The sequence below is a fragment of the Camelus bactrianus genome, chromosome 13 (assembly GCF_048773025.1).
Source record: "Camelus bactrianus isolate YW-2024 breed Bactrian camel chromosome 13, ASM4877302v1, whole genome shotgun sequence".
In the NCBI taxonomy this organism is placed as follows: domain Eukaryota; kingdom Metazoa; phylum Chordata; class Mammalia; order Artiodactyla; family Camelidae; genus Camelus; species Camelus bactrianus.
Window position 1 is genome coordinate 42,292,170 of NC_133551.1, and position 14,879 is coordinate 42,307,048.

The window sequence follows — 14,879 nt, forward strand, 5'->3', positions numbered from 1 at the left end:
AAAATAAATTACTGAGAACTATACAGAAAGAGGAATTTTTTAAAGTTTCTTGCTCAGATGATATTTTAATTTACTTTTGGCTTTCCTCTACTAATTCCTAAACATTAAATGGATTTTTCCAAAGGATTTATTTAGAAAGAAATATATATGTAAGTGGTAGTAAGTGGAAAGAAATACATATGGTAGATTAAATTTTCCAAAAATGGCCCCAACAAGAGGTAGAGTTCATGGTCCTACCCTTGAACCTTTGTGGTTATCTCTACCAATAAACATAGAAGTAACCATATAATGACTCCTGAAATTAGGTCATGGAAGTGTAACAAATTTCTACCTTGTTTTCTTGGAACCCAACCACCACACTGTGAGAAAGACCAAGCAGCTGTAAAGAGAACTCTATGGAGAAGAACCTGGGCCTCCAGCCCAACTTCCCAGGCATGACAGTGAGCCATCTTGAAAGTGGATCCTTCGCCCTCCTCCCACTAAATCAAGCCACCACAGGTGGCACTGCATGAAACTGAAACAAGGCAGGAGGCCTACCCAAACTGCAGATTTGTGAGCAAAATAAAGGACTGCTGCTATTTTAGGACACTCAGTTTAGGCTGGTTTGTTATACAGCAATAAATTAAGACACAGTACATTACATTACCCAAGAAAACCACCACCTCTAATTCTAATTTAAAATAAATATCCAGTTTTAAGATAAAGAAGTATTAGAGATGTAAAGCACAACATGACACATAAAATTTACACTGCTGTATATTATATATGAAAGTGGTTAAGAGAGCAAAATCTTCAGACTTTTTAAGGAAAAAAATACTTCTTCAAATCTGTATCTATATGAGATGATGGATGTTTACTAAACCTGTGATAATCATTTCACGATGCAGTAAGCCACATTATTATACAGCTTAAGGTGATACAGTGCTATCAATTATATCTCATTAAGAGTGAAAAAAATAAACTTAAATATCTGACAATTTCCCCCCCTAAATGTTCTCAACTAAAATACATGCTATCTACAGGGTATTTTAAGCCAAGGTCTATTATTTTTATTACTATTGTGATTTATCTTTTAAGGCAGAGTCAAATCTAGACAAATCCACAGACTATAAAGTACCTCACTATCAATTCATTCCCATCATGAATTTTAGGGATTTTGTCCTATTACGTAAAAAGGCTTATAGTCATTCCCCACCAGACTCATCATCTTTCTTTTTAAAAATTTTTATTGTTTCTGTTTTGTAAGTAAAGCGTAAGTTGCCTTTTATCTGGGTCAGCTAAAGCTAAATCTCAAGTATTACTGAACCAGAGATTGAACTGAATTCAGTATAGATTATGTTAATGAAACAAAGAAAGGGTCTAATGCTGCTTCCTACTTAAATTATAACATATGTTTATTTGGTTATAATTCCTTAACACAATGGCTATTCTCTCCTTTGAACAAAGCAGCATGACTAAGATCTGGAAATATGATAGCAAACAACAACATCAGCACAACATAATTTGGGAAGATTTTTGACCTGAATTACAGGCTCCAGTATTTTAAAACCATGCTTCCCAACAAAATACATGAACTATATCCCCATCTTTCTAATAAGTCAATGTAACGGAGTAAGAGCTCTCTTGATTATGGACCTACGCACTTACTTATTACATGAAAAAAATAAATACGCTAGGGTGATGAAAGAAAATTTCTAATTCAAGTTTGTTGAGATTCAACAAGTGAGACTGGAACAACTGGATATACACATGTAAAAAAATGAACTTGGATCCATACTTTAAACCACAAAGATTAACTCAAAGTGGATCACAGATTCAAATGTAACAGTTAAAACTACAAAACTCTTGAAAGAAAACACAGGAACAAATCTGTATAATCTAGGATTAAGTAACGATTTCTCAGAAAAGCCACCAAGGGCACAAGCAATAGAAGACTGATAATTTGGATTTCACCAAAATTTAAAATGTCCATGCTTCTCAGGACACTATCAAGAAAGGGAAAAGACAACCCACAGATCTGAAGAAAAATCTGCAAGTCATATATCTGATAAGGCTTGTATCCAGAATATACAAAATCACACCCACAACACAGTATAAGATTAAAAACAAACAAACAAAAAAATCCAACTAAAAAAATGAGCAAAAAAATCTGAAAAGGAATTTCTCCAGAAGAAATGCAAATGAAAATCACAATGAGATTATCACTAGAACGGCTATAATCAAAAAGACAATCACAAGTGCTGGTGAAGATTTAGAACCCTTGCACATTACAAGTGGAAATATAAAATGGTGCAGCTGCTTTGAAAAATAGTCTAGCAGTTTCTCAAAAGTTAGAGTTACCATATGACCCAGTAACTCCACTCCTAAGTATATACTTAAGAGAAATGAAATCATGTATCTACACAAAAACATTACATGCAAATGTTCATATCAGCATTATTCACAACAGCCAAAAAAATAGAAACAACCCAAATGTTCATCAATTGAATGGATAAATAAAGTGTGGTATGTCATTCAATGAAATATAATTTGGCAATAAAAAGGAGGTAAGTCCTGACACATGCTACAACATAGATGAATCTTGAAAACATTATGCTAACTGAAAGAAGCCAGTCACAAAATACCACATACTGTATGATCCTAATTATATGAAATGTCCAGAATAGGGAAATTTAGAGACAGAAAGTAGATCAGTAGCTGTCAGGGACTGGAGGATGGGCAGGGGCAAGGGCAAGTGAGGGAAAGAGGGATAGGTAATGACTTCTTCATTGGTATGGTATTTCTTTTGGGGGTGATAAAAATGTACTGAAATTAGATTATGGTGATGGTTGCACAACTCTGTAAATATACTAAAACCACTAAACTGTAAACTTTGAATGAATGTTATGTAAATTATGTATCAATAAACCTGCTTTTTAAAAAGAAGTCTGATGAAAAATTAATGAATACTGATGAAAACAAAAAGTCTATGCAGAAAAATGTTCTAGGAAGAGAACCTGGGATCCAAGGATAACTTAAATATACAATCTACTTTAAAAGTATCTATGGTCAGAGAACTCAGTTCTAAAAGGATAATCTAGATCTGTGAAGTCTAGTTTTGAAGCCACTAGTCACATGTGGCTGCTGGGCACTTGAATGGGGCTAGTGCAAAGTGTAAAATACACCCAGGATATTGAAGGCTTAGTGCCAAAAAAGAGAAAGGGAATATGAAATATCTCATTAATGAATGAATTTTTATATTAATTCCATTTTGAAATGGTACTATTTTGGATATACTGAATTAAATAAAATACATTATTAAAATTAATTTCACCTGCTTATATGAGTCGTGGCATGTGGTCATACCCCTAATCTTGATGAAGAAACTGGTCAAGTCCCCAGGTATAGAGGTCTCCCAGATTATTTTCACTCTGCTCCCTCCACCCACCCCTCACTTTCTCTGCAGTTCCCCACGAGTGGAAGACTAGCTGTCTCTATCTATGGTACAAAGGAAGCATGAAGTTTTCTGAGCTAACACAGCTCACCTGAAAATCCCACTAACCAAGTGGTCCCCAAACTTTGCTACACATTAGAATCTACCTTGGAGCTGAAAAATCCCAATGTCCAGCTGACACTCCACAGCAACTAGCAGAGTGTGTGGGAGTGGGAGCCATGCATCAGAACAGGTAAAGGTCCCCAGGTAACTGTAACGTGCAGCAAAATTTGCAAACTGATGCACTAATCACTTAGGCAGGTGGGAAGCTTTTGGGAGTGAAAATTAAAATGAAAGAATCAAAACTGTAAGGAGCTTAAAATCCTACCTACAGCATGCTGCCTCTGAGAAGCTAATACTAAATCAATCCAAAACAAGAAAAGTATCAAATTAGCTATACTCTTATATCCCTTTGGAGTCTCAGATGACAATTCCTCTTCTCAAAGGAGCTGATCCCCAAACTGTATTAACCTGCCAGGGAAGAACAATCCTCCAAAGTAACTATAACAATTTATATTCCTATCTGTGTCAGACAGAAGTTCTCCCATTTTCACCAACATGCCATATTGTCACTTTAAAATTTACACCCTCCTATAAAGTTTTTTACATTTAGCAGTTATTTAGGATCGTTTATATGCTTGGTACTAAGAGGATTACAAACACCAATTCATTTAAGTTTCACACTATCAGCCTCAGTTTCACATTACTATTATTTTGTTTGTTTTTTTGGTGGGGAGAGGAGTAATTAGGTTTATTTATTTATTTATTTTAATGGAGGTATTGGGGATTGAATTCAGGACCTTGCGCATGTTCAACATGCACTCTACCACTGGGCAATACCCTTCCCCTCACACTACTATCATCATCCTCATTTTATACAGGAGGAAATCAAAGCATAGAGAGGGTAAACAAACTTGCTCAAGTGGTGGAGCAAGGATTCAGAACTAGATGGTCTGGCTCCAGAGTCCATGCTCTTAAATATAACGTAATGCTGCCTCTCATTATTATTTAAAACCTGTACATCTTAATCACAGACTGACTGATTAGATATACCCAAAGATTAATTTATAAGGATGATCATCACAGCACAACAGAGAGGTGGCTAAATAAAAAATCATACATATAGTAGAAATACTAAACCATGCCACTTATTAAAAACTATATATTAATAATTCATTCAAAACTCGCAATTATTTATTAGGCTCCTACTACGTGGCAGGCAACTGTTCTAGGCACTGGGGATACACAGTGGTGTTATGGCGTGTTTGTGTCCCTCCCCAGTTCAGACAATGAGGCCCTAACCCAAGTGGCTGTATTTGGAGTAAAGAAAGTAAATTAAGGTTAAATAAGGTTTTAAGGGTAGATCCTTAATCCAGTGAGTGTCTTCTAAGAAGAGACCCAAGAGAGCTCTATTCAGTCTTTCTCTCAGTGTGCACACACCAAAGAAAGGATCTGTAAGGACACTGTGAGAAGGTAGCCATCTACAAGCCAGGAAGAGTTCTTACCAGAAACCAAATCGACACGAACCTTGATCTTGGACTGTGAGAAAATAAATTTCTGTTGGTAAAGCCACCCAGTCTGTGGTTTTTTCATTATGGCAGCCTAAGCGGACTAATATATGTGGTAAATAAGACAGAAGTCCTCACGGAGATTACAGTCAGGTGTAGAGAGATAATAAACAGGATGCCAGGAATATTTGGCTAATGATGCAAGGCCATGAAGAAAAACCAACTAATAGGAGGTAGAGACTATTTTATTCAGAGTGGTCAGGAAGGTCTCTCCAAAGAGATTTCATGTGGGCAGAATTTTGAGTTAAGTGGGAGGGTAAGCCCTAACAAAGTCTGGAAGAAATGTCTTCTAGGCAGGGGGGAAAACAAATACAAATCCCTAAAGCAGAAAAAGCTTGGCCTGAGAAAAAGAAAATATGCCAATGTTGTTAGATGGTGTGATCAAATGAGATGAGGTGAGAGAGCAGTAATGGTTCAAATGACGTTAAATTTTAGTGAACAGTCTAGATTCCATACCAAGGGAGATGGGAAACCATTAGGGGGATTTGAGCAGGCAGGTGACATTAAAAATACACAGAGTTCATACAGGGTATATATAGAATTTAAAGGATGTATTTGTACATAATAAAACCTTAACGATTAAACTTCCTCTGGAAAAAATTAAAAAGCCATGTTACCCATTCTGAAGAACCTTGAAATGTAAGCCTATTAAGCTGGGATAAAATAGCAGGTAGCAGGTACAGATTAAATTGTAGAAATTTCTAGAAAAGAGTTTTCAGTAATTTGAATTGCAATTCATTTCAAAGACAGAACATCAAAAATGTTCTTGGTGGGTGGCTAAATGGTAAGCTTCTGAAAGAGACAGCTGCCCTGTTTTACAACTATCTAAGTCCTGAATGATTTGCAGAGACCGTGCAAACTGGCCCAAACACCATCTGCTCTTCTACTTCCTCCATCTTACAGAAAAGGCATGGTAAATCCCTAAAATACCCACCTACTCCCACTGGGCTTGGTGTAGTTTACTGGTTTTCTATATATAAGCTTTTGGGTAACTGTAGGTACTCCCAATCTCATCTATATAATTCCACAGTAAAGAAAACCAAAAATAAAAACCGTACTCCTTTTATGCCTCCAACCCTATACTACCTTCTTTAGCTTTTAGAACATCCACAAAAGTAGATGAAAAATTTAGACACATACATAGGAAATCAGGTATAGTGGTCAAAAATACCTAGAAAATGAACACAAGACGTTATGTTCTGACTTTTCAATATTGAATATGGCCTCAAAAGAAAATGACATTGCCCCTGCCCCTTAACTTACAAGCTGCATATCTATACTATCTAAGCACAAATGCGTCATTCTATACTACTGTGTCTAACAATGCTAGGGCAAAAGTGTCCATTACTAGGCAAACAAATATATGCAATTAAATAAGTAAAACAGGCCAAATAATTTAAAACTCAAATACCATTTCCCAAAACTGGCTGCTGAATTTGCCGCCCACCCACTTCCAGCCACTGGCTAGAGGTACAGTTATGTAGAAATGAGAAAAGAAAAATTTTTTGTTCTTATTTTTAAATACTAAAATTCTTGTTTCTCAAAATATCAGGCAATCAAATATGTATTTAGGTTGAATACACCACAGTTTTTCAGAAAAGGAGACAATATTCATGAAACTGTTAACTAACCACAATAATTCAAAATACATTTTATTTCATAAATAAAGGAACAGTAAAGTAGCAAATAAAGTATTAATGTAGTTCAGTATCAGAAAAAGGATGTAAAAAAATAATTTTTAAAGATACATGTCTATTATAGTTTTCATTATGGATGAAAAAAACAGCTCAAGCCTAAATTTAATTCACTTTTTCTAAGAAAAACTTTTTTGTGAAAGGTTTTGCAAAACATGTCCCTGTTTCAAGGAGTGATAATGGATAAAATGGAAGGAAGGAGTGAGTCAATCAAATGTGCTCCCCTCCTTCCCAGCCACTGTCACAAGTGACCTTATCAAAACAAGCATAGGCTGGCAAGGTAACATCCAAACACAATAGCTTTTCAACAGTGCCAGGAACCCCAAAATATAATTTAAATTTACTGGAGAAAGGTAATATAGTTCAGAACTGAGTATTCTGGCTATTAGAGAAAAAAGCCATTATATTTAAATCCCATTAAATAAAAGTAAATCAAAAATAAAATTTACTTACTTTAGCAATCTGCAGCAACACAATGCAGTGCTTAATTGATTCTACCATGCCCTAGGAAAACAAAACAACAATTTTAGGATCTTGCCCCAAATAAAACGGCCATACAAAAATCAATTCAAATAAACAGGGTTAAAGTCTATACTATGCAAGAAATACCCTCTCTGGATTTCCAGTAGGTTCTACACTGAAAGTGTCAGGTGAAATTCTCATTAGCAATTCTATGTATTGTTCAAGAATGCCAAAAACTTGTTATTTATACTGAATAACAGCTAAAGGGGCTTTCACACTTCAAAGTGATGTGAATCTGATTAACTTTCAAATTCTTTGACAGCAAGCAATCCCGGTGTAAATTCCTAAAACGTCTATTCAAGACTTTTACGGAATTATGGGGAGTAAAGGATCCTATCACAATATTGGTGAGCCTGGAATACTATTTTGCCTGTTTTTGAAAAAAGTTTTATCAAAATACAAATCTTATTAGCAGCCCATTATATAATGTCAGAAGGCCAGTACATCAGAAAACTTGAATTACAATATATTTAATTATAAACAAAGAGATATATGTTGTGCATGGGTGACACCTTTTATTCAAGGATCTCAAACAGACAAGACCAGAAACAGATAAAATGGCATACAAAGTCAATTTCAATTAAAGAGACTATTCCATTCATTTAAATTCCTTTAGAAAATAATACAATTCTTAAACACCCCTGTAAAAATTCATGAAAATTAAAATCTCAATTACTCTTATTAATAGCCGCTTAACACAGAAAACTTTAAAGCACTATCTAATGCAAAAGCAATTTATCAAACACAGAACTTACATTTGTTGTCTCTTTGAGAGTTTCAATTTTCTGTGAAAAATAGTAAGTTTAAACAGAAATCATCAGAAGCACAAAGAAATATCATTGTTGTTTTTTACTGGTTAGTCATTTAAACAATTTTACCAAAATGTACTCATTATTTTAAGTGGGAAGGGTGCTTTTAATTACACTTTTTAATTTAAATCAAACATTAAAATAAAAAAATTCAAACATTTTTATGGATTAATCCTCCAATAAAATTCATGTGATTCAAGATTTGTTAAGAATAATATAAAACATTCTTATTCCTTACCTGAAAACCAATTTTGTCTTTTCTATAGATTCACTATGTGATTTTAAAATGCTTATTTTATAATCACCTTAAACTTTGCAAAGTTGTTTAAAAATGACATGGGACTAAATTTCAAAACGAAGGTGAGCTAAACATGAGTTATTACCATTACCAAGTGTAAAAGAGCCAAACACAAGGCTACGGTCAACAGAAATGCAAAAAATAAATGACGCTGCATCAGGAAATGTAGTTAAGGAGAAGAAAAATGTCAACTGAAAAAAAAGAAAATATTCAAACTACAGAGTGGTTGTCAGAAACCAAAGGGGAGAACTATAATCAAAGCAGCACTCAATTTGTTTCCTCATCTGTGACTTCTTGTTTATTCTGAAAAAATTTGCCAGCTAAGTTTATTAATATCTGAAGTGACCACATGTAAATTTAATAAAATAACTTTCTACCTTCAATGCATGATACCTGAAGAGAAAGAACTTACTCCTAAGAAGGTGATACTTACACAAGGGGTATCATATTAAAATTTTGTATGTTACTCTTTTGCTGAATTATAATATAAACCCATACCAAAAATTCACCAGAAAATTCCACTTGAAGTCTACATGACAGTACTATCATAATAGATCAAAGGTAATATTACAATAGTCAAAACACTGAGAACCTTCTATTATTTCTCTAAAATGCTCCTGGTTTCAAAATTAAAGTTAAAATCATTATTACAGAAGTTACCTTTCTCTGTTCATCATCTTTGCAGTTTTGAAGTTTGTCATCAAAAAGCTACAGGATTGAAAAAAAAAAAAAAAAGATTATAGTATCAACCCACTTTATTACATTGTATACATTTACTAAACACCAAAAAGCAAACACATTTTTTCCAGGGGTGATTTATACATGTATTAAATGTATAATTAATGTACATTAAAATATAAGATAACATGTATTTTTCTCAAGGCACTGTTATCAAGTCAAATTCTGTTGAACTGTTTTAAATAGTCAAGATCAATTACTCTGGTAGAATTACAAGCAAAAGGAAACAGATGACTTCACGATCTTAAAATATCAATTCAAATCTAAGTTTTTTCTGCTTTGTCATCCAAGTTTATCCACATTCCTTTTTCTTCCCAGGACCTTTGCTTGTAATTAATTTTGAAGTGGGAATTGAAGGAGACAATTTTAGTAACGATAAAGGAAGTAGAGAAATAACCTCTCCCAAACCCCCGACTCCCCCAAATGAAAAAAGGCCTTAGAAATCAAGCCACTTAAAATTTACCCATTTCACAGAACTTTTAAACAGAATATGAATCTAATCTTGTCTTACTGTCTTCTAATTATGTTTAGGTCAGCTGTAAAAATTGCTCCAGAACCATGTAAGAGTTATAAAGTAACATGAAGTAACGATTTTACTCAAAATCAAGTTCAGTAACATTTACTACTTTATATCAACTCAATACATAATCTAATACCATACCTTTAACTGTTCTATCAAGATTTGTAGGTAAGCATCAGCCTCTGTAAGTTTCTTATCAAAGTCTTGGACACTAGGAACAAATCCTGAATCCAAACCCTAGAAGGGGAAAAAAAATTGCAATAAATCTAGTAGTACCCAGCAATGTCTAATAGTACAAAATATACTTCATCCTTCATACATGACATTTCACTTTTTAAAAGTAAAAATAGTACTTTTACATAAATAATAGCTCTATTTAAATTACCTAAATTCTCCAAGAATAGTGGTATATCTCCTTCATGAACTTCTAGCATTATTCCCTTCTCATCAATTACATGTGTTGCTTTTCAAAGTAGAATTCACCCTGCTTTTTCAGAATCATTTTCTTCTCTCCCAAAAGCCCTACATTGGACTCCCAGTCACCTCCAGAGCAACAGTAATTTAGCTAAAGGAACATACACAAAACAACCTAGATTATGCCCTATTTCCCCCCTACTTTTTTTTCAGTTCAATCCTTCAGCCCCTTAATCTTAACTTTATATTCTTACTATTTAGTTCTCCTGTTCCCTAAACCACTTCCCCATCAGCTCTGACATTTTCTTCCTCCTCCCTTATTAAAAACAAACAAACCTCAAAATTCTCAGCTCTTCTAAGAGAGCCCTCTCTAGGAGGTAAAGTGACAACACTTCTGTCTTAATCAAGTTACCTACTCATTTTCACCCCTGGCATGAACACTGCACTCTGAACATGGTGTAAATGCTTATTTATTTAGAGGGCCCACTTATTTCTCAGTTTAACATGTCTCAGTATTTGCATGTCCTATTTTTTGTACACTGAACATTTTAAGCTCCAAGAGCATGAGACTCCTCTGTTTTAACTTTACTCAAAAGAAAGTTCTGAGCTCTTAATCATCTCTAACTGAAAAACACATCAATACTGGGTGTAAAAGACAAAACAGTTTGAGAAGGAACAAGGCTACCAGCTTGCATATTTACATCTGCATGTCCAGAAGTCATGAAGTTAAAAAGGGAAATAAGGGTTGGGAACCACTAATGTCACAATCCCAACCCAACCACAAAACTCTGTACTAAACGGGTAAAATAGAATAGTTCAACATACATACTTGACTTTCACTTGTCATATCTTCCCTGTATTTGGCCAAAACATGCTGATCATCTCACATTTCCCATTTTAGTAAATTGAGGCCAGAATTCATTTTATATTACGCCAACACCTCATCTTTGCTGAACACTTTATCATAACTAAAGCACTTTGACAGCCATGATCTCAAACACCAGACTGAGACAGTACAGTATTATGGAAACAACAATGGTTTGGCAAACCTGGTTTCTAATTGCAGCTCAGCCACTAACAAGATATTATGTCTCTCAAGCTGTTGTTTTCTTAGCTGCCAAATACAGGTGGCCTCCTAATATTAATGTGGCAGTTATGACCTCTACTAAAGACTATAATTACTAACATTAGCAATTCCTACTATTACTTACTGTTGTTCCTCCCAAACTAAAATTCAAATTCTGAATCAAAACATTAAAAAGTCCTATTAAGACCAAGGGAAAATCAACTTATCTTGTAATGCATTTTCTTTTTCAAATTCAAAGGCAAGAAAACTGCCTACTGTTTTTGTAACTAAACGTTAAGAAATTGTTTGAAATGAGTATTGAAAAACTTTTCCCAATGAGATGTCACATATAAAAACAAAGTTTAAGGAAAAAAATCATAATAAGCAATATATGTAAAATCCAGACATATTTATAAAATCGCAGTTAAACATCTTCATTTTTAAAGATAGCTGAAAAAACTTTCTTTTAGAAACATTTACTATGGAGAGTATGATAATAAAAGATGTGGAAAAGAAAGGATAAATGCATCACATTTCAGAGATATTACAGTGCTCTACTAAGAAAGTAGGGGGTAATTTCTTTCCATGTTACTGTGCCACAGGAAAATTGGAAGGACTGCTTGGCTTAATTTTTGTTTTGTTTTGTTTCACAGAGCAATATAATTATCAAACATTTAACTATAAAAGTCAGTTAAATTCAGTTACATACACTGTTTCTCCTGTTAAATATTAAAAAGATCAATGGAATATTCATAAATAAGTAAAAGGAGAAGCATCTAAATGAGGGAAAAAAGTGATCTTTAAGAATTTTCTTAAAGGGGAAGAAGTTATACCTCAGTGGTAGAGTGCATGCTTAGCATGTGTGAGGTCCTGGGTTCAATCCCCAGTACCTCCATTAAAAATAAATAAACGGACCTAACTACCTCCCCCACAAAAAATAAAAAATAAATTAAAAAGAAAAAGAATATTCCCTCTTCTGAAACCTACCTCAATTTTAAGTTTTAAAAAACTCTGTGACATTGCTATAACATGTGAACCTCACCTTGGCTCTTTTCTCAGACACGCCTCCCCCTAGACAGTCTTCCACAACATTCCTTTACCCTGAGAATAAATTCTACACATCATAACATCCAAGTCAAAGACCTACTCACCAATTCATTTTTCTTTATACATATGTATAATGAGAGGCTTATAACAAGTTATTAAATTAAAACATCAAAACTGGCCTAAACTCCTTTGCACAGTAATCCATAAATTTTTGGTGTACTTAAAAAGAAAATCTACATATAAAGTTGCTCCATCTTCAATCAATAAAATAACATATACGCATTTATTAGTAACACGGACAAGCAATTGGTAGTAATTAAACTGTTTCATCAAATCTTATGAGAATAATTCACTAAAAGAAAATACAAATTTTCACTACATATTGTGACATAACAGTACACAGAATCAAAGCCACCTAGTCCAACTTCCCACTCACAGAAGTTACTTTTATGTTCTTGAAAGTCATCTAGTCTTTGCTTGAGTATCTCAGGAGACAAGGAACTCATTACTTAACATAAAATATCTCATGAAAATCTCTTTAAAGTAAAAAACTATTTCTTTTTCCATTCAGCATTTAAAATATAAGGCACTACACTCATTCATATTCTTTTTAATGAAATTTTGTTTTCAAACAGATCATAAAAATAGAAATACAGTCCTTTACCATGTTGAGAGTGGTCTGTCTTCCTTTGAAAAGAACTAAGAACAGGCAGACCCTTTAAGACAGTGTGACTTCATACTTCTTACAGTGACATCTTAGCTTTTAAGAACAAGCAGACTGGGAGTCAAGCAGACATACGCTGCACTAGTCTCTATCTAACACCTATCACATTTTATGATAATTAAATATTTAACTGATTGACTTGTCTTAAGGATTATAAACTCCATGACGGCAGGAACTGTGCCATTCATTCAGCACTATCCCTTACAGCCCAAACCCAGGCTAGCTCATTACTGAGTGAATGTATGCTACCTGATAGCAGTTTCTGGCAACTGCTGATGCCATGATACCAGTCTTCATGACTACTTCTCCCCAGATTTCTTTCTGTTCTCTTTCTCCTTCTCTCCCTTCTTCATGACTTTCTTTCCTTCTCTTTTGTCCTTCAGTACTAACTAAAGTAGTTATGTTGCATTTTTGGCAGTCAGGACCAAAGAGGTTGCTGCTTCCTAATTTACTATACTGATGAGCCACGTTCCAACTTGATGATTTCTGTATGAAGTCATTAAAAGTTCCAATTAAACATGATCATAGAGAAATAATGACAAAATGGTCTGTGATGTAAAAGAAGTTAAATTAGAAGAAACTCAATAGAAATTAAACCTAAATCTAACCATAAAATTAGAAATCTATGTAAAGAAAAATCCCCACTTACATGGCAAATCAACTAAAAAACAAAACCGAGGTGGGGAGGGTATATAGAGCTCGGTGGTAGAGCACAAACTTAGCATGCATGAGGTCCTGGGTTCAATCCCCAGTACCGCTGTTGAAATAAATAAATAAATAAATAAATAAGTAAAACCTAATTACCTCCCCCTACCAAAAATTAGAAGAAAATAAAAATAATAATAAAAAAGTCCCTAGTTTTCAAGAGTAACTTGCTAATTAAAGAAAGCTGAAGTATATATAAAAAGTCAAAAAGTAACAATTCTTTATCAGCCAAGCTCTATGTATCCAGTTAAAATCTGTATATATGACTTAGAAAAGAGAGACATCTGGCACAATTTAAGGGGAGTTTCAAAAATAATATCTAGAATGACAGAAGAATATTAAACTGCCTCAAAACCATGCATAGGTACTTCCTACTATCTTTCTAATACTTATGTTGAATAGCATCACTTTTCTCAGAAGGCCCTTGAAAGCTAACAAACGTCAGCAAAATCAAATGAATTTCTATTAATGACTTTAACTGAGACATTAAACACTATTTGTACTTCATGTACACACATAACTGAATGCTTCATCACCATTAAAAAAGAAGAGCACTACAAGGGATGTCTTTAAACTCTCTGAAGTGCGTATGAATTGTACTTCATTGTACTTCACGTGTATCTGCTTTGGAGAGACACTGAATAAAACAGTACAGGAGGCAGTTTTTGAGGCAAGGAGTAAAAACTTTCAAAGTAATTTCAGCTGACAGAGTAAGAGTAATGAACAGTGGAGGTAAAGGTGGTAAAATGTGCTTTAAGGTCTTCTTGAGGCCAGAATCAGAAAATAAGAAAGTTATGGGTAATTTAAGGAACTGAGAAGAATAATACAGAACAGGAAAGGCTATGGCTAAGCAATAGTACTGTAAAAAGAAATTCACAAATGAGTAATCATTTTCATATCAAATCTTATTTCACAGCAAAAACTTAAAGGATCAAGTATCCTATATTCAATGCTTTCTTTTATAGAGGACTAAATAGTATATATCAAAACTTCATTGCAAAAAGAGAAATAGAAAAATTATTTCATATAAGTCTCATAGAAAAGTTCAGAATAACAAGAAAATAGAATAAGTTATCAGTAGTAGAACTGTAAAAGAGAGTAACAGCTTAAAAACTTAACATAGGGAAAAATACCAAAGAAAACAAGCCTCTTGATGAAAAATAAATGGCATAAATCTGGACAAAAGTAGATGACTTTTAAAAATTAGCAAAACACACACCCTACAATTAAAAAAAACTTTGCAGAAATGTTTTGATTAAAATATGGGAGTATTTGGAAAGTTTATGTTCACAGTTAGCAATT

The 14,879-nt window shown here is 33.8% G+C and overlaps 1 protein-coding gene across 7 annotated transcripts in view; it reads right to left on the reverse strand.

Moving 5' to 3' along the window:
• Positions 1–14,879, reverse strand: part of OSBPL9 (oxysterol binding protein like 9) — a 123,360-nt gene that overhangs the window by 31,184 nt on the left and 77,297 nt on the right. For all 7 annotated transcript variants that reach the window (XM_010951808.3, XM_010951807.2, XM_010951806.2 and 4 more), the window contains 4 exons: positions 9,763–9,858; positions 9,024–9,071; positions 8,012–8,041; positions 7,188–7,238 (listed from right to left, as the gene is read on the reverse strand). In XM_010951808.3, the coding sequence (XP_010950110.1) occupies positions 7,188–7,238; positions 8,012–8,041; positions 9,024–9,071; positions 9,763–9,858 (225 nt within the window). The remainder of the gene's footprint in view (positions 1–7,187; positions 7,239–8,011; positions 8,042–9,023; positions 9,072–9,762; positions 9,859–14,879) is intronic.